We start from the raw sequence: 25,014 nt of genomic DNA on the forward strand, positions 1-25,014 counted from the left end.
CACAGACAGGTGGAAAGGCAGCCTGAGACTCAACATCACAGAAGCTGGAAGGATTCCTAGGAGAGAGGCTTCCTTCCCCTGGAATGTTCACAGCAGCAGGACCTCAGCAGGTCACATGCACCGTGAGGGGAAGGGAAAGGGGTACACCTGAGCCCTGATGAGGGGTCAGTGAAGAGAAGAGTCAGGCTGGAGCAGACCTTGTTAGGGGCTGGAGAGTGTGCAAGAGGGCTTAGCAGAGAGCCAAGCTATTAGGTTAAAACATGAAATTTTTAGTTTAATGGCTCAAAAAGGGTGACTATCAACCCTTTCACATGGTTCAACTTAACATGTGCCCTTGGATATTAGTCTAAGCAGTCTGCACTTGAACCTGCCTATGGGAACAACACAGTGAACCACATTTTAGGACTGTGAGTGTGGAAAAGGAGAGTCAAATTTTGGATGACGGAGCTTGGAGAAGAGAGCCAGTTGTGAGGGTCTCTTGCTGTAGTCCCAATGAGAGTGATCATGGTCAGAAGGAAGGCAGTGACCATGAGGTTGGGAAGAAGAAGCAGGTATGAGGATCTTTGTAAGAAGAATTAGCTGGACTTTGGAACAAAGGGAGTGAGGGGCAGATGGCTGCATTGATGGGTGGATGGATGGATGGATGGATGGATAGAGACAGGAGGGAAGGAAGATGGATGGATGGATGGATGGACAGTTGGACAGGCTCACAGCCATTCTCTTCCATTTTCCCAATACCAGGCACAAACAAGAAAGATGGCAGAGGGGTGGGAAGCTTCCTCTTGGGAATAGGGCAGAGTTTTGTCTTGGTGCAGAGGTAATTTACCTGTTTGGATATTGACCCATGACCTGGACTTCATCACAGTGAGTGTTCGTCGTGGATGAGCCTTTTCCCTCCTCTGGAAGAGCTGTTCCACAGGAATGCTCTCCAAGTGGGCCTAGGGCTGCCTTGTTCTGGCTTTCCAGATTGCAGATGAGGCTGTGGCAGCTTGGGCATACAAGGGGAAATTCTCCCAGCCTACCCGGTAACCACCACCACCCCCCCCCACTGCCTGTTGCCCACAGGATCTGCAGTGAGGATATTGAGTGCAGTGGGCTGACCATCCCCAAGGCCGTGCAGTACCTGAGCTCCCAGGATGAGAAGTACCAGGCCATCGGGGCCTATTACATCCAGCACACCTGCTTCCAGGATGAATCGGCCAAGCAGCAGGTAACTGACCACACACCCTCCTCCCCTATAGACCTGGGCAGGGACTGGGTGTGTCAGCCTGACCCCATTTAGGCATGGGTGGGGACATCTGCACTTGCTCCTTCTCACCCTGCCCAGCTGCCTTGGGTGAGCAGTGTGCTTGGCATTGCCTGAGATCACAGCTGGGCATCTTAACCCTCCAGGTGAGTGGACATTAGTCAGGTATTTCCTCCACTGATCATGAAAGAGACAGCTGTGAGTTCAACAGAAATCCCCTTTCTCAAATTCCACTAAAGAGTATGACTACTTTCCACCCTTCAACTCCCTCCCCCCGCTTCCCTCTATCTGTCTCTCTGTCTCTGTCTCTTTGCCTCTCTGTCTCCATCTCTCTCTCCCTTTCCAGAGCTTGATCCTCTCTCTCCCCAGGCATGTGTGCTGGAAACTGGGGCTTGGTCATGCCCCCCCTGAGCTTGGCTGGCAGGAAAGATGCCTATAGGGTTCTGCAGCTCAGCCCCAGGGAACGGTGCCTGAAATGTGTTTCCTAGAGATTCTAGATCCATCCGAATCAGAGTTCCTGTCACAGGAGAAAGTTCCCATGGGAGGGTCTCCTTTATGTCTGTCCTGCTTTAGGACTTTTGAAGTATATTTATAACCATGTCCTCTTGTCCTCACCACCGTATTTCAGAGGAGAAAAGTGAGGCTCAGAACAGAGGACTGCTTTGCTGAGGGTCTCCTGCCAAGGATGTGAGGGCGCTGGCATTGGAATCCATCTTGGTTTCTGGTCTGATTACATCTTGGTTTTCTGATTACATCTTGGTTTTTTTACTCCACACTGTTTTTTTTTTTTTTTTTTTTTTTTTTTTTTTTTTGGCTGGCTTGAATATTTCTGAGCTGACAGTAGACTTTGGGGTCTGAGAAAAATCACTTCGAGTAGTGTCATCAGATCAGCCTCACCTCCTTGACTGGCCCATGTGACACCTGTATGTCAACAGGTCTATCAGTTGGGAGGCATCTGCAAGCTGGTGGACCTCCTCCGGAGCCCCAACCAGAACGTCCAGCAGGCTGCGGCTGGGGCCCTGCGTAACCTGGTGTTCCGGAGCATCACCAACAAGCTGGAGACCCGGAGGCAGAATGGGATCCGAGAGGCTGTCAACCTCCTGAGGAGAACCGGGAGCACTGAGATCCAGAAACAACTGACTGGTAGGGATCCCCAGCCATGGAGAGCTAGGGTTGGGGGTGGGTGTTATATAGGGCATTCCCTCCAGTCTGGGCCCAAGCACAGGTGCACATTTGACCTCTGGCTAATGTCTTGGGAGCCCCATGGTACTGACTGTGGCCAGGTTAGTGGCGTCCACATGGTGCCTACCCACAAGGTGTCAACCTTGTTGAAGATAGAAGGCAAGGGGTAGAAGGCTGGTGTCCAGGCAGGATCCATATTCAACAGACCCTGGGATTTCCAGATGAGGAGGAGGACGTGAAGTTGGAACTTCAGGTCTTAAGCGCCCTCTTGTGTCCAAACAATATGCTAAGCACTCAGGCCCCGGGCGCAAGGGTTAGAAGGAACTAGGAAGCCCTCAGACTGGACTGGGAGATGAGCCCACGTACAGAGTAACCGTGATAAGTGTTTCTGGAATGACCTTCAGGTGGAAAATAGAGAACATTAGAAGACTCTAGCGCTAACATTTATATTAGAAACTACTGATCAATCAAACGTTTCTGGATGACCTTGCACATTCATAATTTTGACCTCAATAAAGAACTCTAGATGCTCCCTGCCCTCAAAGAACCTGAAGTCTTGTGGAGACATTGGAAAATGAGCTCAGGAAATAATCAGACACTAGATTTGATAGACCAGGCCTACTTGGAAGACAATGTTTCAGTCGGGCTCCCTTGCCAGAGCAGGCTGGGGGTGGCACCTCGGCACCTGGGGTCTTCCTGAGCCTGCCATGTGTTGAGTTGACCATCCCCAACCTCCAGGGCTGCTCTGGAACCTGTCTTCCACTGATGAGCTGAAGGTGGAACTCATCGCCGACGCCCTGCCTGTGCTGGCTGACCGGGTCATCATTCCCTTCTCCGGCTGGTGTGATGGCAACAGCAACATGACCCGGGAAATAGTGGACCCTGAGGTCTTCTTCAATGCCACAGGCTGCTTAAGGTGAGAGAAGAGCGTGCCCCTGGGGTCCTTTTGCCCCAGCCCTGGGCCTTTCTCCAGGCAGCCCCATCTCGGCCAGCCTAGGGCAGGGGACGTAAAGTGCAGTCTGGCACTGGTCTTCAAGGGCAGACTCCAAGAAATGGAGCATCCCTAACTCCATGCTGGATCCCTAACATCCAGCATCCCTAACTTCCCTGGATCTGGATAAGGCTCAGGACTCCATGACCCCCTGTAAGGGACCTCAGCAGACTTAGTTAGAAATCTAAGAGTAGAAATGCCAGATCTGAATATCCAAACTGGCTCAACCATTCCCCCCTCTCCCGCCCCCCAAAAATGCATTTCTTGTACTCTCTTGAAGAGTGTTCTTTTAGACAAAAGTCTGCTGATTGGCTCCTAAATGAGTCACTTCCCAGCTGTGGTGCTAAGACCAACGGCCATATTCATTGGCATAAAGGTGGCACTGCTCTTTCCAGAGTCTCCTGAGTCTCATACCAGGGTGAGGCAAGGCCCCTGGGGGCTGTTGGAGGAGGGACCTTGGTGTGCTCATTCCAGAGGAGAGGTTTACAAGTGGGGTCATGGGTGCTAGGGTAGAGGTGGAACAGTGAAACAGATCCCCGTTAGGGTCACACCTTGCTCTGATGGGGTTCATCTTTCCCAACTCCTAGGAGCCCCGGAATGAGGGGTGCAGTTGGGGGGTGCTTCTGTGTTCTCAGCTTATGCTCCTCCCTGTCAGCCTCCATTAGTGGCCTCCAGTGAGCAAAGTCAGGGTATTAAGGACTTCAAGGGGCTGCAAGGCTATTAATAGCAACAGCAGCCACAACCCGCCTGCAGAGGAAAATGGGCCCAGACTGCTTGGAAAGGAGCTCACTGCTGAGGCAGAACACAGCTTCCTTGTGGAGGGGGCATCTGGCCCCCAGCGGAGCACCCCTGGGCTTCTTTCCCAGATCCAGCCCTTGGCCCCAGCACCCTACAGAGCTTCTCCTCCTCCACAGAAATAAACTGGGCAGGTAGAAGCTTCCAGCCCCTGTTCAACAGGTGCCCAGTAGTGGTAGGGAGCGTGCCTCGGCCTGCCAGCTGCACTAGAGCCATGGACAGTCGTGAAAGTTACAGGCCTGGAGCCCAGGGGGGCAGAAGGAAGGGTGAAAAGAACTGAGTTCAAGGAGACCCCATCCAACCTCAACCAGGACCGGGCAGAATCCGCTTAATGGTTTTTCTTTCTTTCCTTCTTCCTTGTTTTTTTGGGGTTTTTTTTTTTTGCCTTGTTCTCCTCCTGCCACACCTCCAAACTCATCCCCATCTCCTCTGCCCCTACTTCCCCCACCTGCTCTCTCCCCCGCGTGCCCCCCAACCACACTCTTCTCTACCCGCTTCCCTCCTCCCCTGCATCCTCACAGCCTCTCTGTTCTCTCCCTCAGGAACCTGAGCTCTGCCGATGCAGGCCGCCAGACCATGCGAAACTACACGGGGCTCATTGATTCCCTCATGGCCTATGTCCAGAACTGCGTGGCCGCCAGCCGCTGTGATGACAAGGTGAGCGTCCCACCCCGCTCTGGCCCCGGCCCCCAGTCCTCCTCTCTGTCCGGAGCTCCAAGGCCCAGGAGCTCCCCAGGATCAGTGAGGGCAGCTCCTTGGCCTCCAGGTCCTGACATTTTTCTTTCCCAGGCTCCACGAGGCAGGTCTGCACTTGAGGGGGGCCCTGAAGGCATGGTCTGGTGACAGGACAGAAGGCCAGTGAAGGGGATGGCTGGATGCAGAGAGCTCTGCTGGCCTGGGGCAGTGCTACAGGGGCAGAATCCCCTCTTCCTCGCTTATAGGCTTTGTGAATGCAGACGCTTCCACGATGTCTGTTTCCCGGTTTGCACTGTGCTCATTCGGAGATAATCACAGTCATATCTATGTCATGGGCTGGTTGAAGGGCTCAATTAGTTAATAAGCAAAGCGTGAAGAGGGCCGGACACAGAGGGAGCTCTCTGTGAGCATTTGCCCCCGCTGGCATTGGCAGTGCTGAGCCCTGCCTGCAGCCCTAAGGAACCCCACTGATGCCCCCAGGGAACCTGCCTGCACCAAGGCTCCTTCTACCACAGTTTCCCACCACCTGCCAAAGAGACCATTGGCAAAGCCACCCTCTTGTCCCCTCTGGACGTTTGGACACACTAGCACAAACAGACAGAAAGGAAAAATCACAGAGGAAAGAGAAACTGAAGGCTGAGATATTTCTACCATGACAGGACAGACACTCAGGAGAATAGTGAGTTCCCAGAGTCCCTAGATGACCAGGGGACTCTCTGGGCATCACGGCCACTGGGTCTTGCACAGTTTCCCTGTGGAGAGATTTTGTCTCCTGCTCATCCACTGGAAGTGACAACAGGGCCTCAGGAGAGAGAGAGAGAGAGAGACAGAGACAGAGAGACAGAGAGACAGAGAGAGAGACAGTCACTCGAATGTTCAGCCGGGTCCCAGTAGACATCATGTTTTTCAACTCTGGATGCAACATCCCCTCTACCTGTGGAACCCAGACCGTGCAAGTCTGATTCCCTCAAACCCTGGCAGGGCCGAACATCGTTAGGAAGGTAAGTCTTCTGTCTCAAAGCCCAGCCTGTCCACTGAGGACAGATGGCAAAGACCTAGGAGCAGCTGCCATTGCAAAGTACTGGGTCCCAGGTCCCACTGCTCGTGTAGATTTGGGATGGGTCAGCACCTTTGGTATTGGAAGCTGAGGACTAGCCATGAAAGGAGGGAATAACAGGGACATGGGGACTCAATGGCTTTTGAACCTAAATATGTCAAGGCTGCTCCTGTCTGTGCCAGGACAGAGGGCATGTTCTTTAATAGCCCAATCTGACCATTGGCACAATGGCTGTAGCAAGAGAAACAGTAGCCACTGTCGGGGCACCTGGGTGGCTCAGTCCCTTAAGCGTCTGACTCTTGATTTCGGCTCAGGTCATGATCTCACGGTTTATGAGATCGAGCCCCGCATCAGGCTCTGTGCTAACAGCACGGAGCCTGCTTGAGATTCTCTCTCTCTCTCTCTCTCTCTCTCTCTCTCTGCCCCAGTTGCTCTCTCTCTCTCTCAAAATAAATAAACTAAAGAAAAGAAATAGTAGCCACTGTCTGTTGTGTCCTACCATGTGCTAGGCCCCATGATAGGCACTTCCATGTATAATCTTCCCAATAGCCCGATGAAGTAGGCGACGTTTACCACTGAGGAAACGGGCCCAGAAGTTGAAGAAAGCCATGACGTTTCACACAGCTAGGAAATGACAGAACTGGATTCAAATCCAGATTCTGGGGAGCGTTACTGGGAGCTTTTTTCAGACTGCGGTGGGTGGCTGTGTTCCTCTCTCCTGGGGCAGCCTGAGGTGCCTGCCTCTCTCCCATTAGTTAGGGCAGGGAGTGAGCCCAGGACGCCATCAGGGAAGGGCACAGGCTCAGGCGCCTTGCTTCTGCTTGGCCCCTAGTCTGTGGAGAACTGCATGTGTATCCTGCACAACCTCTCCTACCGCCTGGACGCCGAGGTGCCCACCCGCTACCGCCAGCTGGAGTACAACGCCCGCAATGCCTACACGGAGAAGTCCTCCACCGGCTGCTTCAGCAACAAGAGCGATAAGATGATGGTGAGCACAGTCGGTTCACAGAACCGGGGCCTGCTGCCCGCCAAGCACCCCGCTGGGCTCAGCTGCCTGGCCCACCCCTTCCTCCCTGCCCCCGTCCCCCCGAAGCCTGAAACCAGCCGTAGGAGACAAGCCCATGCCAGAGCCTTGGCCTTAGGATTGTGCTGCACCCTGGGAGCTGAGTAGAGGGCATTCTGTCTTGCATGCAGACGGGATCTGTGTTCTTGACGGTGGGAGCTCAGACCGCCCCGAGCTCAGAAGCTCCGGTCCTCTGTTTTCACAGCTCATTCTCGCTTACCGTGTAATTGGTAAACCCTGCCTCATCTTCTCCATTACTGTGGAAGGTTTGGGGGCAGCCAGGGCTCTAAGCCCTCTCTGGCCTGGTTCCCGCCAACCCCCGAGTCCCCCAGGTGCCACCAGAAGCAGAAGGGTGCTCTGGAGGGAGGGTCAGGCTCCCCACACTGGGCACGACTGTGGCTGCTGGGCCCCTGGACCACCCCTGTTTGACCCAGGGTGGGTCAGCCTTGGAGTCTGACTCTGGGAGGAGAGGAAGCATCCTGGTGTGAGACCCCAAAGCAGCCCGACGCAGCTGGGAGGTTGGGGCAGAGGCTGGCCTGCAGCACACTTCCTGCGATCTCTAGATTGTTCTCTGCCTCCCTCAGAGCCAGCCCGCAGGACCGTGGCCCCTTGCCTTACTCATTCTGCGGAGCTGCTGCCGCCGTGAGGCAAGGGGCACCGGGGCAGGTGCTTCCTAGGCCCCTTCCCTCAGGAACCAGGCCCCTAGAGTTGGGGGAGGGCACACAGAATGCTGGGCTCCCTCCCTTCGCAAGGCTCCCTGCTGACCCGTCCTGTGTCCTCAGAACAACAACTACGACTGCCCCCTTCCGGAGGAAGAGACCAATCCCAAGGGCAGCAGCTGGTTGTACCACTCGGATGCTATCCGCACCTACCTGAACCTCATGGGCAAGAGCAAGAAAGACGCCACCTTGGAGGCCTGTGCTGGTGCCCTGCAGAACTTGACCGCCAGCAAGGGGCTGGTGAGGAGCGGTGTCCGCCCTTGCACCCACCCCCATCCCCAACCCCATTTCTCCAACTTCTGCTCCCTTCCCTGCTCTCCCACAGGCGTGTGCACTGAGTCATGCCAAACACATATGGCCCTCAGAGCTTGGCTCTACAGAAGCAAACAGAGGGAATGTCATATGCTAGGCTCTAGCCAGGCCTCTGGGGAAACGATGAGGCAGTAGAAATGGCCCGGCCTTCTGGGAACTCCCAGGCGGTGTCTAGCGGGTGAATCCACTCCCGTTGGATTCTGTCTGTGCCCACAGAGTCCCCTTTGCCTCATGATTCCTGGCTCGGTGTTGGCCCCTGCCTGGGTTGGGGGACAGGGATGAAGGGTACGTTTGTGGTAGGAGGAGTATCCTGTGTGTTGAACTGACAGAGGGAAAAATAGACGGTTTGGGGCTGGGCAGATCTAAAGGAAGACGGTGCAGAATCAGTAGAGATTTTGAGGCCACATAGAGTTAGGAGGACATGATGGAATGACATTGAGCCATAGGAGGCCTGTAGCAGCCAACAAGTATTTAGTTGGGGAGACAGTCAACAATCGCTCATCTCTACTGAGGACAAAAGAGAATCAGGTGAAAGCAGGACCGGGGCGAATTGAAGTCTATGAGAGGATGGGGCTGGGGGTCTTCAAGAACTCCAAACCAGCCTGGGACCAGATTACAGACGGGCTGGCCTTGTGGCTAGAGGCACAGATGAGCTGACCCACCTCCAGGGGGCCCTGGATTGTACCTCCATGTGGGCACAGACCCTCTCTTCTCCCTTTTTGCCCTGGGAAAGTACTCGACAAATATGTATGGAATTCTACGGAGGTATGGAAGTTGGAAGGTGGTCAGTGCCTCGGTAATTGACAAATATCATTGACCGTGTGCTTTTGGGTGAGCAGATACTGCTGGGAAATGTGGGGGTGGTGGGGGGACAGAGCTGAGACAAACAGGTGAGCAGTGGCATCTGACAGTTTTGTTAGACTGGGAGTCGAGTCGGGGCCTCCATGAGCCAGGGGTCTGAGACGTCCCTCCCATCACCCATCTTGGCTCCAGGCTGAGCTGGGAGAAGAGAGCAAGGTCAGGAAAGATGGGGGCACATTTTTGCCTGGGTGCTCTGTAGTTGCCAGTGTGTGAGCGAATTGGTGTCCCTCTTTGCCTGTGCTTCTAACAAGAGAGGGAAAAGGTTCCAGGGTTTTTTTTGTTTGGGATTACATGGCCCTCTTCCACCATGGTGCCCGGGAAACCACAGGCTAGGTCCTCACCCCGTCCTTCTTTCTCAGATGTCCAGTGGTATGAGCCAGTTGATTGGGCTCAAGGAAAAGGGCTTGCCCCAGATTGCTCGCCTCCTGCAATCTGGCAACTCTGATGTGGTGCGGTCCGGAGCCTCCCTCCTGAGCAACATGTCCCGCCACCCTGTGCTGCACAGAGTGATGGGTAAGTGCCCACCACAGCGTCAGACCACCCCTCTCCCCCCACCCTCCAGCTAGGACTCAGCAGAGCCCTCACTTTCCAGAGCCTGCTGGAAGGTCACCCTCTGAACTTTCCCTAGAGTGAGCGTTCCAAGAGGGGAAGCTGGCCCAAGAGAGGCTTGGAGGTAGGAAAGGGCAGGGGTGCAGAGATCCCATCCGGGTCCTCAGCCCTGAGTTGGAGCTAGAATGGAACCTTCAAGGGCCACCTTGCTAGAAACCTGGCTGAGGTCAGCGCAGGACTGTGGTCCCAGAGGGAGCCCCTCAGCCCCTCTCTCCTCCGGTCATCTGACCCCGCGCCCTCCACTCCTTTCTCTCTCAGGGAACCAAGTATTCCCAGAGGTGACCAGGCTCCTCACCAGTCACACTGGGAACACCAGCAACTCGGAAGACATCCTGTCTTCAGCCTGCTACACTGTGAGGAACCTGATGGCCTCCCAGCCGCAGATGGCCAAGCAGTACTTCTCCAGCAGCATGGTCAACAACATCATCAACCTGTGCCGCAGCAGGTGGGCGGGGAGGGCAGTGGTCTCCACCCCCCACACACTGCAAAGCAGGCAGCCCCACAACCCTCTGAGAAGGCTCAGATGTGCAGCGAGAGCAGGACCCAGTGCAGGGCGGGAACCTGGGCAGGGGAGGTTTGAAAGCAGAGAAGTTCCAGAAGCCAAGAGCGCTGTGGAGCTGAGCCCAGCTGCCAAGCCTCGGGGCTGCACAAAGGGGACAGAGGCAGCGCATTCTCAGCTGGGGGTCACCAGGGGACGCGGAGTCCTTAGAGGACCAACAGGAGGCATGGAGGCACAGACCCCACCATGTGGGAACTGTATTCTGCCCCATGGGGCTTTCTCCTCCCAGGACAAGGGCTGGGGAACCAGAATGGGAGAGAACTTCCCCCCACAGCCCCCGAGGAGAATCCCAGGCTACTTCTAAGTGGGCAGGGGTGCCAGGTTGTGCCCACTGTGCGGCGGGACCAGCCCAACAAGGCTCTTTTCTCATGCACCCCTGGGGCCTCCCCACATCGCTAAGACCTGGAGGTGAGGGTGGGAGGGAGCAGGGTGATCATTCTCATGCCTCCCCGAGTCTCATCCCACAAATGAACTTCCTGCCTGCCCAGCACCTCGCCCAAGGCCGCAGAAGCTGCCCGCCTCCTCCTGTCTGACATGTGGTCCAGCAAGGAGCTGCAGGGTGTCCTCAGACAGGTAAGGGCCCGCCCTGTCACCCCCGGCCAGTGAGGCTGTCTTGCAGCTCCCCTTGCAGCGCTGAGGGCCAAGAAGAGAAGCAGAATGGCCCGCCCTGCCCAGTGGGCGTGACTGAGCCGCACTGCAGACAGACAGACGGACGGAAGGAGTAGAGACAAATGTGCATGATGGTGAAAGTGATCACACTCTGAACAAATCTCTAGACTCGGACTCGGGGGGAGGTGCTGAGTGCACGGAGGGGAGAGGAAATCAAGGAAATGTGTGAGACGCCTGGGGCGGGATCTTCTAAGAGCAAACTGAAAACCAGGAATTCACTCGAGGGCGTGATGTGCACTGTGGCTGGAAAGGAAGGTTTGGGCTACAGCACAGACCCCTCTAATTTCTTTGAGAGTTTGCCCTTGGCAGAGGGGAGCCACTAGGGGTTTTGAGTGATTAAAGCAACACTTGGCAGCCTCCCTCCTCCCCAGGGGCAGGGCAGAGGGGACTGAGAGATGCTGGGGCGGCTGTATTTGTCCAGTGGTGACCCTGGCTCCTCCCTGTCCTCAACACCTCCCAACCTCATCAAACACAAAGTCCTACCTGGGGTCTTATTTTACCAAAATCTCTTCACACTGACCTTTCTCGCTCCTGCGGCTGCCATGCTTTAGACCCAGATGTAGACAGCGGTGAGGCCGGAAGAAGGACAGAGACGGAATGGTCAGGCTGACCACGCTCGAGTTGTAGCCTGGAGACACTGTGGCCGCGTTAACACAAACAGATCGGTTGGGGAGAGGCCAAGTAATCTTTGCGGGGACAGCGAGGGCAGTCCTGATTTGAAGAGGTCGAGTCTGAAGGAATTGGATTGGGTTGCAGGTGGGGGACCCAAGGAGCGAGGCCAGGCTGCCACACAGATAGGAGCGTTGTGCAGGTGGAAGCCATGAGAGCAGGCAGGACCATCACGGGGCACAGGTGTGGGGAGGAGTCTTGGAAAATAAGGGCAGAAGCAAGGGGAAGGCGCTGACTTGGGGGCCGAGGAGTGCGAAGGGCCGGGGAGCCAGGAGGAGCCGCGCAAGGTGGCCAGGAGGGGCCAAAGCCCGAGTGGGAGGGGAGAGCACGGGAGAGGGTAGGCAGCGGTTCCCAGGGCCACAGAGGTGCCAGGGAGGACCCTGGATGTGGTGACTCAGGAGTCCCAGGGCACCTCCAAGAGCACTTCCGGCAAAGCCAGGGGAGCCGGGCTGGGGAGGGACGGAGTGGGGCAGAGAGGAGAACTGCTCCCCTCAGTTTGGCCCAGAAAGGAGGGAGACCGAGGGAGGGGTAAAAAGGTCTCTGTTTAATGACAGAGGGGACCCGAGCGTCTCTGTCATGAGATGAGGAGTTGGTGGCAGAGCAAGGGACAGTGAGGGGGTGGGAGGCTGAGGAAGACTGTGGAACAGGTGGGAGCGGAAGGTCAGGAGGGGCCTGACTGTGTAGAAGAGGAGACTGGAAGACAACCGCCCTGGGGCAGAAGGAGAAACAGTTCCTCCTCCAGCGCAGCAGGGAGACTGGAGGGAGGCCCATGAACTACTGTAGTCAGAGACGGCTGGGAAGCCTGAAGGCCATGGCCGGCGGTGGCCCCTGTCCTCTGCTGGACCATCCAGTGCTCTTTCCCAACAGCACTGCAACGTGGGCAGGCTTGGCCACATGGCAGCTGCCGGGGAGACCCAGTGGAAGGGAGGTGGGTGAGGACGGGGTGAGACCTTCCTGAAGCTGTTCGATCGTGGTCCAGAGGGTTCAACTCACCCAGAAATACTGAGGCCATGCCCAGCCTGAGGCACACGGCGACTCTTCTTGTTAACATTCTTCTGTACAGTCCCAATGGGAACCAGCTTCGCCATGCGGTCCCCACTGCTCCCTCTAGCTGTGGTTGTCAACAGCTTTGATGTGACTAGCTCGGTGCTTCTGTCCCCCAAAGCATCTGCACATCCCCCATTCGTTAGGTTGTTACCACCACAGAGAGGCAGGCCGTGTGGCTTATGTCCATCCTGCAGAATAGGAGTTTGTCTTGATTCAGTGAGTCGTGGCAGGGGCAGGGCTGAGACCCAGGAATTCTCACTCCTGGGCTCCTTCCACCAAATCCAGCCAGGTTCAACAGGAGCAAGCAAGCAAATCCGCAGGGGAAAACCCAGCATCATGTGATTCGTGCCCAGACCAGGTAGGCCTGGGGCTTTGAACCACCTGGTGTCTGGATCCCTCATTCCCACAGGCCAGTGAGAGCTGACAAAGTTCTCAGAGCTCAAGGCTGGCACCAGGGGCCCCTTCTGCCATCTTCATTCACTCCAGAGCATTTATTGACCACCTGCTGTATGTGTGAGAAACACTGGATGTGTCCCCCCCCCCCCACCCTGCAGAGAGCTCATGCCAAAATTAAAAAAAAAAACAAAACAGAGAAGAAAGAAAGAAAAAGACAGGGACAGTCAGAAGGAAGAACAACAAACAGCTTTTCTAATTTGATGTTGGTTGTTGTTTTATTTAAAGAGTAATGAATATGAGCGTAAGTCCTTGTGCCTTAATACAGATTTCTGCAAATCCACGTAGGAAATTCACAAGCGCTGGTGGAAGTCCAGACACATTTTACTAACTTGTGGATATTAATGGCCTTATGTTTGGTTGCACTAATGAGGTTAGCTTTGGGACGCCTGGGTGGCTCAGTCTGTTAAGCGTCCGACTCTTGGTTTCGGCTCAGGTTGTGATCTCACGGTTCATGAGTTCGAGCCCCACATTGGGCTCTGTGCTGACAACACAGAGCCTGCCTGGGATTCTCTCTCTCCCTCTCTCTCTGTCCCTCCCCTGCTTGTTGTCTCTCTCTCTCTCTCTCTCTCTCTGTCTCTCAAAATAAATAAATACACTTTTGAAAAATGAGGCCAGCTTTAGCCCTGACACACATATATAATGAGCCCAGAGGGCTATGGTTCAAGCCCAAGGACACTCTGGGAGGGTAGTTTCTGACCCCGTGGGAAGTCCCACTCTATTTCAGCCTAGGGTGTTTCATACGGTTTCATGCTGTTTCTCGCCCCCTCTACAGCAAGGTTTGGATAGGAACATGCTGGGATCCTTAACTGGGCCAAACAGCTTCAGGAACTTCACCTCCCGATTCTAAGAAGGGGCTGCTCAAGCAAGTACAGATCGCAGGTAAGAATTGGCTCCCCCCTGGGCAGAGGCATCTCTAGGACCCCTGCAGCAACCTTAGCCAGTCTCAGAGGGAAAGGCCAGGCCTGTGTTCCCCAGGGACACAGAAGCATCCTTTGATCTGGCAGACAGCGTAACTGTAGCTGACACAAGGGCTATGAAGACAGTTGTATAGGTTGTTTGGGCAGGGTGCCATGGGCTCTCCCACCACAGGACATTAGGCATGTGCAATGTCTGAGCAGAGCTTCTAGATACAGCTGTGTAGGCTGTGCACTGCACAACCTAGGTGATGCCATTTACATGGGCTATGGTGTGAATGCAGCTGTACAATATGTCATCTGGGTTTGTACACCTACAGCTCACTTTCTTATCCTTTTTATAATTCACTTCCCAGTCTGCACATGCCTAATGTGGATAAGGTTATTTCCAGCTGATGACTCCAGAGACCAAAAACTCAGAACCGGTATCTATAACAAAGGCATACAAGCCTTAGCTTTCATTAGAACCACTTAAGGTTCTTCCTAAAACACACGCTCCTGGTCTCAAACCCAGCACTTCTGACTCAGTAACTCTGGAGTGGAAAATGCATCATTAAACAAGCATCCGAGGTGTTTCTGATGCAAATGACATCATCAACTTTCTCTAGAAGGTCACTAGAGATGGCCTTGGTACAGAGCCATCTGCAAAGAGCCAGGGATGAGGACAGGGTCTCCTGAACTGAAGGCGACTTCTTAGCAGCCTGGCTATCTGCCAGCACCCCAACACCTCAGGAGGGTCCTGGTGGGGGAGACGGCTGTAAGTTTGGTCCAGATGAAAATAAATAAGACATCCAATACCTTCTCCTGGCAGGTGAGCGTCCACAACATGAGGATGGAAAAAAGAGAGAAGACAAAATTCACTAGATTCTTAATGAGCGAAGTCTGGGCACTCAGCACGCGCTGAGTCTGGGCAGAACGGGGTGGGCGTGGCAGTGGAGGCACAAATCTCATAAGCTTCTCACTCAACAAGAACAACCTATCAATGTGTCAGGGCGACTCTGAGTCCCCCCTCGGGCCAGGGGACACGTCCGTGCCGACGTGGGTAGAAAGGGGTGGCAGTATTGGCCAGACCTATGACGTGGGTCTGTCTCCTGTAAATGCTAACTGGACGACTTCTCCTTTTCCAGAAATGATGTGACCCAGCTGAGAAGAACTCAGGCCTTGCTGGAGGGGTGACTCTGTCCACCCTGTGCATTGTTTAGAAAGGTTCAAATGCAATTGAAAGCAAACCTGAAGGCTGTGGATGATGGAAATATTTTTAGATTTTTTTTTTTCCTTGGGGGAACTGGCAGGCAGGGAGGGTTGGGAAGGGTGGGGGGGGGCTTTTCTTGAGTTAAAGGGGCTTATGTTTCATGTCAATACTTCTTTCTCTGAGAAATGGTGTATATATAGATCTATATCTACATATACACATATATATATGTATGTATAATGTAAGTGTGTGTGTGTGTGCGAGTATGACCACAAAGTGCAAACAGCGAAGCTGTTACTGCAGCTCGTGAGGTGGTGAAAAGTTTCTTACTCGTAGGCAGGGACTTCCGTGCTTTTTGTTTAGCTCCCCATAGTTCCCAAACTGTGCCGTGCCAGGACAGGGGGCCCGCACCGGGGTCACGTCCATGAGAAGTCTTGCGAGGGAACCGTGGAGTGGGGGGAGGTAAGGGGGAAGGGGGGGAGAGTACCTGGGCCCGGGGGCCACCTCCCTCCTTAAGAGGCAGCTTTGCAGGAAGGGAGGCTGGCTGGGCTGTGAAGTTCAGTGTATCTCATGGGAAAATCTAGTTGGCTGATAATGCTGCCCTTCCTGCAAGGCCACAGGGACTGGCCACGAGGCCTGGGGCTGGACAGGGTTGGGGCTCTAGAGGACAGGCGAGGACAGCCACACTTGCTTTGCTGCCTGAAGTCTGTTCTGGGGGAGTAGGAGCCAGAGAGATGGGGCTGGCCATTCTCCTGGGCTGTGTACCGGTCAAAGGAGGCTCAGCCTATAAAGCCCCTGCCTTCAGAGGCTTGTCATCTACCTGTTTCAGGAGAAAGAAGGCAAAATGGTGCCCAAAGCCAAAGAACCGTTCAGGACATGGCTGTTTGGTCTTCGTATTCCCAACAGTGAGGGGGACAGGCTGGGGTTGGACAGGGACCTGCTCCGGGCTCCGGTGGGACAGCGGCTATTTGGAAACTAACCAGGAGGACACTTCCCTGCGTGCCTGATAAGACTCAAGTGAGAGAATGTTTTGGGTCCCAGAAGACTTGGAAGACAGGAATTTGGGTCGACCAGGAAGGAGAACTGTCGAATCAGGGCACCAGCCAGCCCAAGACCCAGCAGCAGCCGTCCCCACCTTCCCCTGAACCCCGGGCATCCTGGTCCTCACTCTGTCTTTGGGAAAACCACAGAGGATGTGATAAAAGGGGCTTGTCAGGGGCACTGGCCACACTCAAGACCCCAGACTCTTGAGCATTTCAGATGAGAAGTAGTAGAAGGACCCCCTGAGGGCCCCATGGAAAAGCTTGCTGTAAATAACCCTTAGTATATACTGTAAGATAGAGAGAACATAGGGTTCCCAAGGCTTCCCTGATTTCTGCCTTCACCACCCATACTAACTGTTGGTGTCCGACAGGAATTAACCGCCTGGTTCATATCCTTCTCTAGAAGAATAGAAGGTGCTCCTCACCTTTCATTCCTCCTCCTCCTCCTCCTCCTCCTCCCAGGTCCCCTGCCTGACCCCCCCACCCTGAACTACACCCCAATCCAACCCCACTTCTTACCCCAGCAGTCAGAGTTGAAAAGTACCTTTCCGAACTAAGGATGTGCCTATTAAGAGGTGTGACAACTGAGACTGGGGCCAGACGTCTGATGACAGGCCATTTAACCAGGTCCGTGATGCCCTCCCTCTTTTTTGCTCATGATGGAAGGCCTCCTCCAGGCTCACCCCTCTCTCTCAGGAGCCACGAGGGAGCCCGGTCCCACCAGACAGTCCTGGGTGTAGGTTCCAGGATGACTCCTCTGCCAGTCATCAGGGCTCAGAGGAATTCATTTCTTAAAAAAAATATGGATGGCGCACCAGTATGTGCCAGGCCGTGTTCTGAGCACTCGGGATGCATCGGCGAACAAAAGAGACCAAGCCCTGTCCTCATGTACCTTACATTCTCCGGGAGGAAGGAGGAGACACGGGGCTCTTGGCTTGGGGGATCCCCCCGTGTGAGAGGACTGTCCGGAACAGTCAGGACAAGAAGGAAATAGCCCACTACCAGGGAGTCTGTGACAGCCCTCTAGGAGACGGCCCTTCCCTTAGCGGTGTCCTGACCTCCTGCCATTCCGCTGCTGGTTTTCTGTCACCAGCTGCGCGGTAGATCCAGGTGGGCCCAGCCCTCTGCCTTGGGGAATGGTGGGCTGAGGTGGACAGTTAGGCCAGGCCTGATTTGGGCTTTCTCAGGCCGGCCAGCTGGCCCTGTGACCTGGGCCTCTGACCCATGCCTGTCACTTTGGAAGAGGCAAAACCGAGAGGGTCCTGAGGATGCATTTCCTAAAGACAGGAGTAAGGGGTTGGCCCAGGCATGGCTCAGTAGCTCAAGCCCACGTTGGCCTCATGCTATCAGGGTTGACGCCCCAAACAAGACATTCCAATTTGAGGGCAATGAGGGAGGACATAGGCCACCCAGTCTCTCCCTGTCCCTGTCCTGACCCCAGGATCTCTTGTGCTTAAGATCCAGTCATTGGCCACCAACAGCCTGTCCAGCGGGGGCCAGACCAGCAACGCAGACCCCCGTGCTTCCCCTAGTGAGGCCGTGGAGGGTTTTCTCCAGCCATGTGGAGACAGTGACGTTCTCTCTCATCCACCGCAGAGCCTGACTGGGAGGGGGGGATGGCTAAGATGAGGAGCTTGGGACAAGGGGATGGGCAGGGGTTGACGAGCAGAGGGAAGCCCAGGGGACGTTCTGGGAGGTATCCTGGAACCCCTCTGGAGCCCGTGTCTCCCTTTGCTCCATGTTTGTATAAGAACCTTGTGCTGGCCAAGCCCAGTGTCTCTGTGTGTGCACTATGTGTTTGCTTTTTTGGAAATATAGGAAATCAATAAATTGCTGGCATTTCTTTGACCTTCTTTGAACAGTGGATCATTTGGGGGTGCCGTTGAGGCAGGAAGCGGCACGCCCTCCCTTCCAGGGTCTCCTCTTAACTGACCCTGTGCCAGGCTAGGACTGAGAGCACCACGGGAGGGGTGATGGGTGCCACCACTCGTGGGCACCTGCTCCAGGTCGGTGCATTTGAGCCTCACAGGAGCTCCGTGACGCCAGTATGGCTACAGTAATCTGGCGAATAAGTAAAGTGAGGCTTTAGGGAGGGAGCGAATATGCCCAATGTCACAGAGCTGACAGAGGGGAAAGGCACCCCACCCGTGAACACCCCCAGACAGAGCACCTGTAGGAAAACAAACTTCAAGGATGTAAGAGAAACTCGTGTTTACTGAACGTGTATTCCACCTGCGTCCTGTATGAGATGCTCGGAGCATCACAAAAGCAGAGGATGTGGTGGGCCCCAGCCACAAGAGGGTCATAAGGGACAAGATGAGCACCCGGGACGTTCACAGGTGGTAAATTCCAAGTGGTGGTCCGGACATAACCGCCGTGGCCCGTCACTGAGGGTCAGGGCCGTCTGGGTGGAGAAGGTTGGGAAAGCTGAAGGAAAGTGCTGGAGAGGACCTCGTTCCCACCTCGGGGGGGTGGTGACTGGCGGGGCCTCTCTATAGAGCCACGGCCCTGACTTTCCGGGTCATCTTTCAGTTTGGAAATGGTCAGGGCAGCCAGGGAGGAGACGCTGTGCCTCAGCCCAGGGGGAGGAAGGTGGCCTGTCTGTGGTCCAGGGTGTTAATATACTAGGTCTGGGGCCTCTGCAAATGTCTTGAATCCTGAAAAACATGTGTTGGCTCCAAAATGTGAACTCAGATTATAAGTTCAAAGTCAAGAAATGTCTGATTGTTCAGCTTTCACTACGGTAGAGCAAACATGCAGAAAGGCACACAACGGGGGTGCCTGGGTGGCTCAGTCAGTTAAGCCTCTGACGTCAGCTCAGGTCATGATCTCACAGCTCGTGAGTTCAAGCCCCACATCAGGCCTGAACACCCCATGCAACCAGCACCCAGCTCAAGAACTGACAGTTACCAGCACCCCAAGTGCCCCTCAGGCCCCTGCCTGTAACTATCCCACTCCCCAAGGGTAATCACTCCCTTAACTTTTATTTATTTTTTTTTATTTTTTGAGAAAGAGAGGGCACAAGTGAGGGAGGGGCAGAGGGAAGGGGCGGAGAGAGAGAGAGGGGAGGGTTAGAGAGAGAGAAGCAGGGCTCACCCGAAGCGGGGCTCATGCTTACTCGAAGCGGGGCTCAAACTCACCAACCGTGAGATCACGACCTGAGCCAAGGTCGGATGCTTAACCAACCGAGCCACCCAGGCGCCCCCATCCCGACTTTTACCACCATACAGTAATTTTGCCTGTCTTGCAGTTGGTGCAAATGGAGTCAGGACGCCCCTCGTTGTGTCCGGCTTCTCTAGCTCGTGCACAGGAGGTTCATGCGTTACTACTGTGCAACGTGTTCCCTGCTGTGTGGTAGGCCAGCGCGGGACAGTGCTGCCGCGCAAAATGGAGTATGACATCACCATCATGGTTGCATCTAGGAGTTATCAACATTTGGAAGCAATGTGTGGATTAGCCTTCACACTTCCCGAAAGTTCCCACATGTGGTGTGATCACTGGGAAATCATAGCTAACAGTGAAGAGGGGTGCCTGGGGAGCTCCGTCAGTTAAGCCTCTGACTTCGGCTCAGGTCATGATCCCGCGGTTCGTGGGTTCGAGCCCCGCATCGGGCTCTGTGCTGGCAGCTCAGAGCCTGGAGCCTGCTTCGGATCCCGTGTCTCCCTCTCTCCCTGCCCCTCCCCTGCTTGCACTCTGTTTCTCTCTTTCTCAAAAATAAAATGAACATTTAAAAAATAACGGCAAAGAAAATTGACTTGATGTGGGATGTGGGTGCATCTAATGTGTGGGAGTGGCAAAGGGCTACAAAGGTCTTCGGTCAGCGATCCCTGGACAAGAGGGGGACAGGCCTTTCTGGCCCCTCAGAGGACTAGCCTGTGAGAATGGGAAGTCCTTGGGGGTCCAGGAGCAGAGGGCAGGACCACCCTGGGAGACACCAGGAGAAGCTGGAAGCCCAGCTGGTGCCGAGGGAAACGCCCCGAGGGTCTTGGGGGCGGAGCCAGGCTGCACCATCTATCTGTCCCTGAGCCTTGAAGTCATTTTCTCCTGTCCCTTTGCAGTTGGCCTGGCCCAGGGCCCGGATCCCCCCAGTAGCCCAAGTTACTCCAGGGACAAAGCAGTCTCTGCGCATCACGTCTGACAATGCAGGTGTTCTGCGTTGTCCAGCACAGTTGGAGAAAGGGTGAACAGAAGTTGTGAGTACTAACCATAGTCTTTTTACTTGAGGAGTTCGCAAATAACCTCGTTACCTTTCAAAGCCTTAGAGTATCCATCTTCTGTGCTGAACTTTACCTCGATCTAGTGAGACAAGCAGAACTCAGGGTGTTACATTCCAATGTGTAGATTGAGAGAGAAAATGTCTGTCCCGGAGTCACTCAACGAGTGTGTGCAGAACCACAGCTGAGACCCTAGTGTCTGTCCCCGCCCACGTGTATACTCTGGTCGACTCAGGTGAACCTTCTCAGCTGTCCGGGCCTTAGAATGTGATAAGACAGCCCTGATACAAAGGTGATACTGTGCACAATTCAACCCAGTGACACAGAAGCTGACGTTGCCTTGAGGCATGATAAGATGACACCTCTCACGAGCGGGGGGTGGCTGTGTAGACAGGCTGATAAATACAAAGTTCTGATTTGTGGACTATTGGATACCGGGAACCATTGTGAGGATCATCTAGTCTGGAGCTAGCTGGTTTGGTGGGTTAGAATATGAGGCTAATGACCCCCCAAATGCCTCAATGACCCCAACAGGCATGCCCCACCCCAACTGGGCATCCTGCAGGCACCTGCCCCTCCTTCAGCAGAGTACAAGTCACTGGGAAGCATGTCAGCCCTCTTGGGGGAGCATGTCAAAGCTGATGAGCCTCCCTAGTGGCAGATCAGCAGAGACATTCCATATAAGAAAGGACTTCATGTTCTAGAACCATTAGTCAACCATTAAGAAGTGTCATGACTGATGAATTAATTCAAACAATTTCCGTATTTAGCAAGTGGTTCTAAATCTCTGGGCTGCATTTACACCCCCTCTACACAAAGCCATTAAATCCTGCTCTCTACACCTCACTCAGAAAGGAAGCTTCAAGGGACGCCTGGGTGGCTCCGTTGATTAAGCGTCTGACTCTTGATCTCGGCTCGGGTCATGATTTCACAATTCCTGGGATCAAGCCCTACATCTGGCTCTGTGCTGACAGTACAGAGCCTGCTGAGGATTTTCTCTCTTCCTCTCTGCCCCTCCCCCACGCGCAAGCACTCTCTCTGTCTCTTTCAAAATAAATAAATGTATTTTTAAAAAATAAAAAATAAAATACAAAAGTTAAAAAAAAAAGAGAGAGAAAGAGAAAGGAAGCTTCAATCAGACATCCAAGGCCAATGGGGCCCACACTTGAACCCATGTGTGTAGTTCTGGATCCTCCCAGGCTCACATTCCTGCATTCTGGGGCCCCAAGTTTTCCTGGAGGACAGCTGGGCTATAGGGCACAGGTACAGACCTAGAGAGAAGTGACCACGTGTTAATTACGTTTAATCATATCGATGCCACAAAGCGTGTTTAACCATTTGCACTTAACAGATCATGAAACTATGGTTCAGAGAGGCTCAGTTATGCATTCAAGGTCATACAGCTAGTAAGTGATGGATTCGGAATTTGAACCAAGTCTGAGGCGGGGACTCCTGCTCTTCCCCCTTCGCTATAACTGCATATAGACCCCCGTTCCGACAGTTAGGTTGACTTCTCAACTGCCCTCTAGTGACCATCCTTTGACCATAGCGCCCCCTCTGAACCTTCTGTAACCCGGGTCTGCGTCTGGAACAAGCACCTGTGCCCTGGACACATACTGCTCACCAACCCCCCCCCTTTTTTTTAATTCGAGAAACATCTAGGTTAAAAAAAAAGTCTTGCCTTCCAAAAAGGTTCTCAAGACAAAACTAGGAGACAACCGCCCCCTCCCTGCCAGTTCCTTCAAGCTGATAAAAGCCATTTCCCAGACAACTGGCCCGTTCTGAATCTGATTCTTGCCCAGACCCTCCTTCTCTTTTTCTTTTGCCAGCCCACGGCCGGCCCCCGTGCCTGCCTGAGTTGGGGCCCTCCTGGGGGCAGAGACTTGATTCTTGACCTCAACAAACCAGAGCTCATTGGTGGTTAGAAAACCTGGCAGGACCGGAGAGGGGAAGCCGTGGCCCCCTGGGAGGCAGGTTGTCAGGGAGCGGGACTGAGGCGGCACCCTGGACTCACCATCCAGCATCCGGAACCCACCCTTTAGAACTGGCCCCTACCAGGGACTCAGGCTGTCAGAGCTGGAAGGGTCTGCAGGGTTTCCCTGAAGTGATTTTCACACAGTTTTCAGCCACAGAATCCTTTAGGTGAAAGACATCTAACGTGGGAGGTCGAAACACCAAACAGGTAAGATCAACGCAGCCCGGGTGAAAGAGGTTGAGGGCAGGACCTCCGACCGCCCACCCCCTTTATTCCTGGGGGGAGAGGGGGTCCTCGGAACCCCAGGCTCCGAGAAGCTGTTGGACAATCTCTGGTCTAGTCCAGCCCCCTTGCTTTGCAGGTGAGGAAACTGAGACCCAGGCAGGGTCACAAAGCAGCTCCAGTACAGAACTAGGTCTAGAGCTCGGCTCTCTTGAACTGCAGTCCAGGCCTGCACGGCCCTCACCTCCCCCCTGGACCAGGTCTGCCTTCTGGTGCTCCCACAGTGCTCTGCTGGAGTCTAGCGTAACCCTCACCGTCCTGGGTAATTGTTGTAGTCCGTCCTCTCTTCCCCCACTAGACTGTGAGCTCCTGGAGGGCAGGGATCCCCTCAGTACCCGGCACAGAGCAGAGGCTCGATACCCTACACACGCGTTCACGAGCACACACGGCCACATGGCTGCCCGAAGGATCTGTGACCGCACCTGGCACCATGTGGGCACAGAGCAGAGTCTTTGGTAAGTGTTAGCGCGACGGTGTGATTAAGTAGGACCTTTCTCATAGCCCCAGCGTTGGTGGCCAGGACTCGGCAGGGGACGAATTGATGCCGAGTGCCCCATGTCCTAAAGAGGATCGAGAATAATTGGAGCCAGACGCCAGACGTCTTTGAGCAAAGATGTGCGAGCTTTTAAACTGTCAGGCTAGATGAGATGACCAAGGGAGTGAGTGCACACACAGAAAAGAGGAGAGGTGCGAGGACCGTGGAAAATCAGCCAAAGAGAAAGAACGGCCAGGGAGGTGGGAGGCAAACCAGGGGACTGGGGTGTCTGGAAGCCGAGTGAAGGGAGTGTGACTGGATGCAGGGAGGGACCAGCTGGGTGAAAAGATGCTGACGAGCCACAAGAGATGAGGAATGAGACCCTGGCTTTGTGTTCTTTTATTTCCTTCTGTTCCTTCTTCTCTTTCACCTTCTTCTCCTCCTCTTCCTCCAGCTCCTCCACATCCTGCCCTCCCCTTCCTCTCTTTTCTCCCCCTCCCACCTTTAGGTGAAATTCAGATACAGTGCAATGCACAGATCTTAAGTGTATCATTCCATCCATTTGGACGAATACGCCCACCTGTGCAGCCCCAACCACTACCAAATATGGAACATGACCATCTCCTCAGAAAGTTCCTTACGCATTTTCCCTGGCAATCCCCCTTCCTCCGAAGAGGCAGCCACTGTTGAGACTTTTTTTTTTAATTTGAGAGAGAGAGAGGAGAGAAAGAAAGAGAGAGAGAGAAAGAATCTCTCTCTCACAGAGCAGCACAGAGCCCGATGTGGGGCTCAATCCCACAACCCAAGAATCACAACCTGAGCCAAAATCAAGAGCTGGATGTTCAACCAACTGAGCCACCCAGGTGACCCCAAGACTTTTTGTTATGGTAGTTTGCTTTTGCCTGTTTAGAAAAATTTAATGTCTGTAGGATCAATCGTTTTGTCCTCTTTCATTTCTGATATTGGTAACCTGCTTTTGTATTCTCGAACCGTCTAGCCAGGAGTTCAGCTTGTCAGAAAACCAACATGTGACTTTCTCAACTTTCTTTAACATTTTTCTATTTCATCCGTTTCTGTTCTTTGTTGTTTCCTTTCTTCCACTTACTTTGAATTTAGTTTGCTTTACTTTTCTAGATTCATAGAGTGGAACCTTAGGTCACTGATGTTAGACATTTCAAGCATTTAAAATGCCCTCTAAGACTGTTAAAAACTGAGAACAAACTGAGGGTTGATGGGGGGTGGGAGGGAGGGGAGGGTGGCGGATGGGTATTGAGGAGGGCACCTTTTGGGATGAGCACTGGGTGTTGTATGGAAACCAATTTGACAATAAATTTCATATATTGGTAAAAAAAATAAATAAATAAAATAAAATAAAATAAAATAAAATGCCCTCTAAGAACTTCTTAGCCCGTATCCTGTAAATTCTGACGTTCCGTAGATTCATTATCCATTAATTAAAAACATTTTCCAAACTCTCTTGCAAATTTCTTTGACCCATGTGTTCCTTAATTTCAAATATTTGGGCGTTTCTAGCTATTTTCTTTTTATTTTCTAATTTTCTACTCTTGCTTATTTCATTGATCTAAAGGATAGTGATCCTGGGCACCTGGGTGGCCCAGTGGGTTGAGCATCTGACTCTCTGTTTTGGCTCAGGTCATGATCAGGTCATGGGATTGAACCCCGCGTCAGGTTCCATGCTGAGTATGGAGCCTGCTTAAGAGTCTGTCTCTCTCTCCCTCTCCCCCTCTCCCTTGCTCTCTCTCTAAATAAAAATATATACATACAACTTAAAAAAAAAACACAGAACTCATATTGAGGAAGTGATGGCGGACTGGAGCCAGAGTCTTCAGGGAAATGAGGGGAATGGCCTGGGGGTCTCTAGGTGACTGCAACATTGCACGGCAGTAGTTGCACGATATGGCAGGTTTAACTAAACTGAAATAAAGGCTATAAAGCGGGGACATTGTGTCTGCCTCTGCTGCTCATTC

At 53.6% G+C, this 25,014-nt stretch overlaps 1 protein-coding gene across 1 annotated transcript in view; it reads left to right on the forward strand.

The window, feature by feature from the left end:
• Positions 1-17,928, forward strand: part of PKP1 (plakophilin 1) — a 51,345-nt gene extending 33,417 nt beyond the window's left edge. The window contains exons 4-14 of the mRNA XM_019821959.3: positions 1,066-1,210; positions 2,182-2,389; positions 3,167-3,344; positions 4,757-4,871; positions 6,800-6,955; positions 7,813-7,989; positions 9,282-9,435; positions 9,790-9,976; positions 10,579-10,663; positions 13,704-13,810; positions 14,973-17,928. Of these exons, the coding sequence (XP_019677518.2) occupies positions 1,066-1,210; positions 2,182-2,389; positions 3,167-3,344; positions 4,757-4,871; positions 6,800-6,955; positions 7,813-7,989; positions 9,282-9,435; positions 9,790-9,976; positions 10,579-10,663; positions 13,704-13,778 (1,480 nt within the window). The 3' untranslated portion in view covers positions 13,779-13,810; positions 14,973-17,928. The remainder of the gene's footprint in view (positions 1-1,065; positions 1,211-2,181; positions 2,390-3,166; positions 3,345-4,756; positions 4,872-6,799; positions 6,956-7,812; positions 7,990-9,281; positions 9,436-9,789; positions 9,977-10,578; positions 10,664-13,703; positions 13,811-14,972) is intronic.
• Positions 17,929-25,014: the final 7,086 nt, after the last annotated feature.

This window comes from Felis catus, chromosome F1 (assembly GCF_018350175.1).
Source record: "Felis catus isolate Fca126 chromosome F1, F.catus_Fca126_mat1.0, whole genome shotgun sequence".
Taxonomy (NCBI): domain Eukaryota; kingdom Metazoa; phylum Chordata; class Mammalia; order Carnivora; family Felidae; genus Felis; species Felis catus.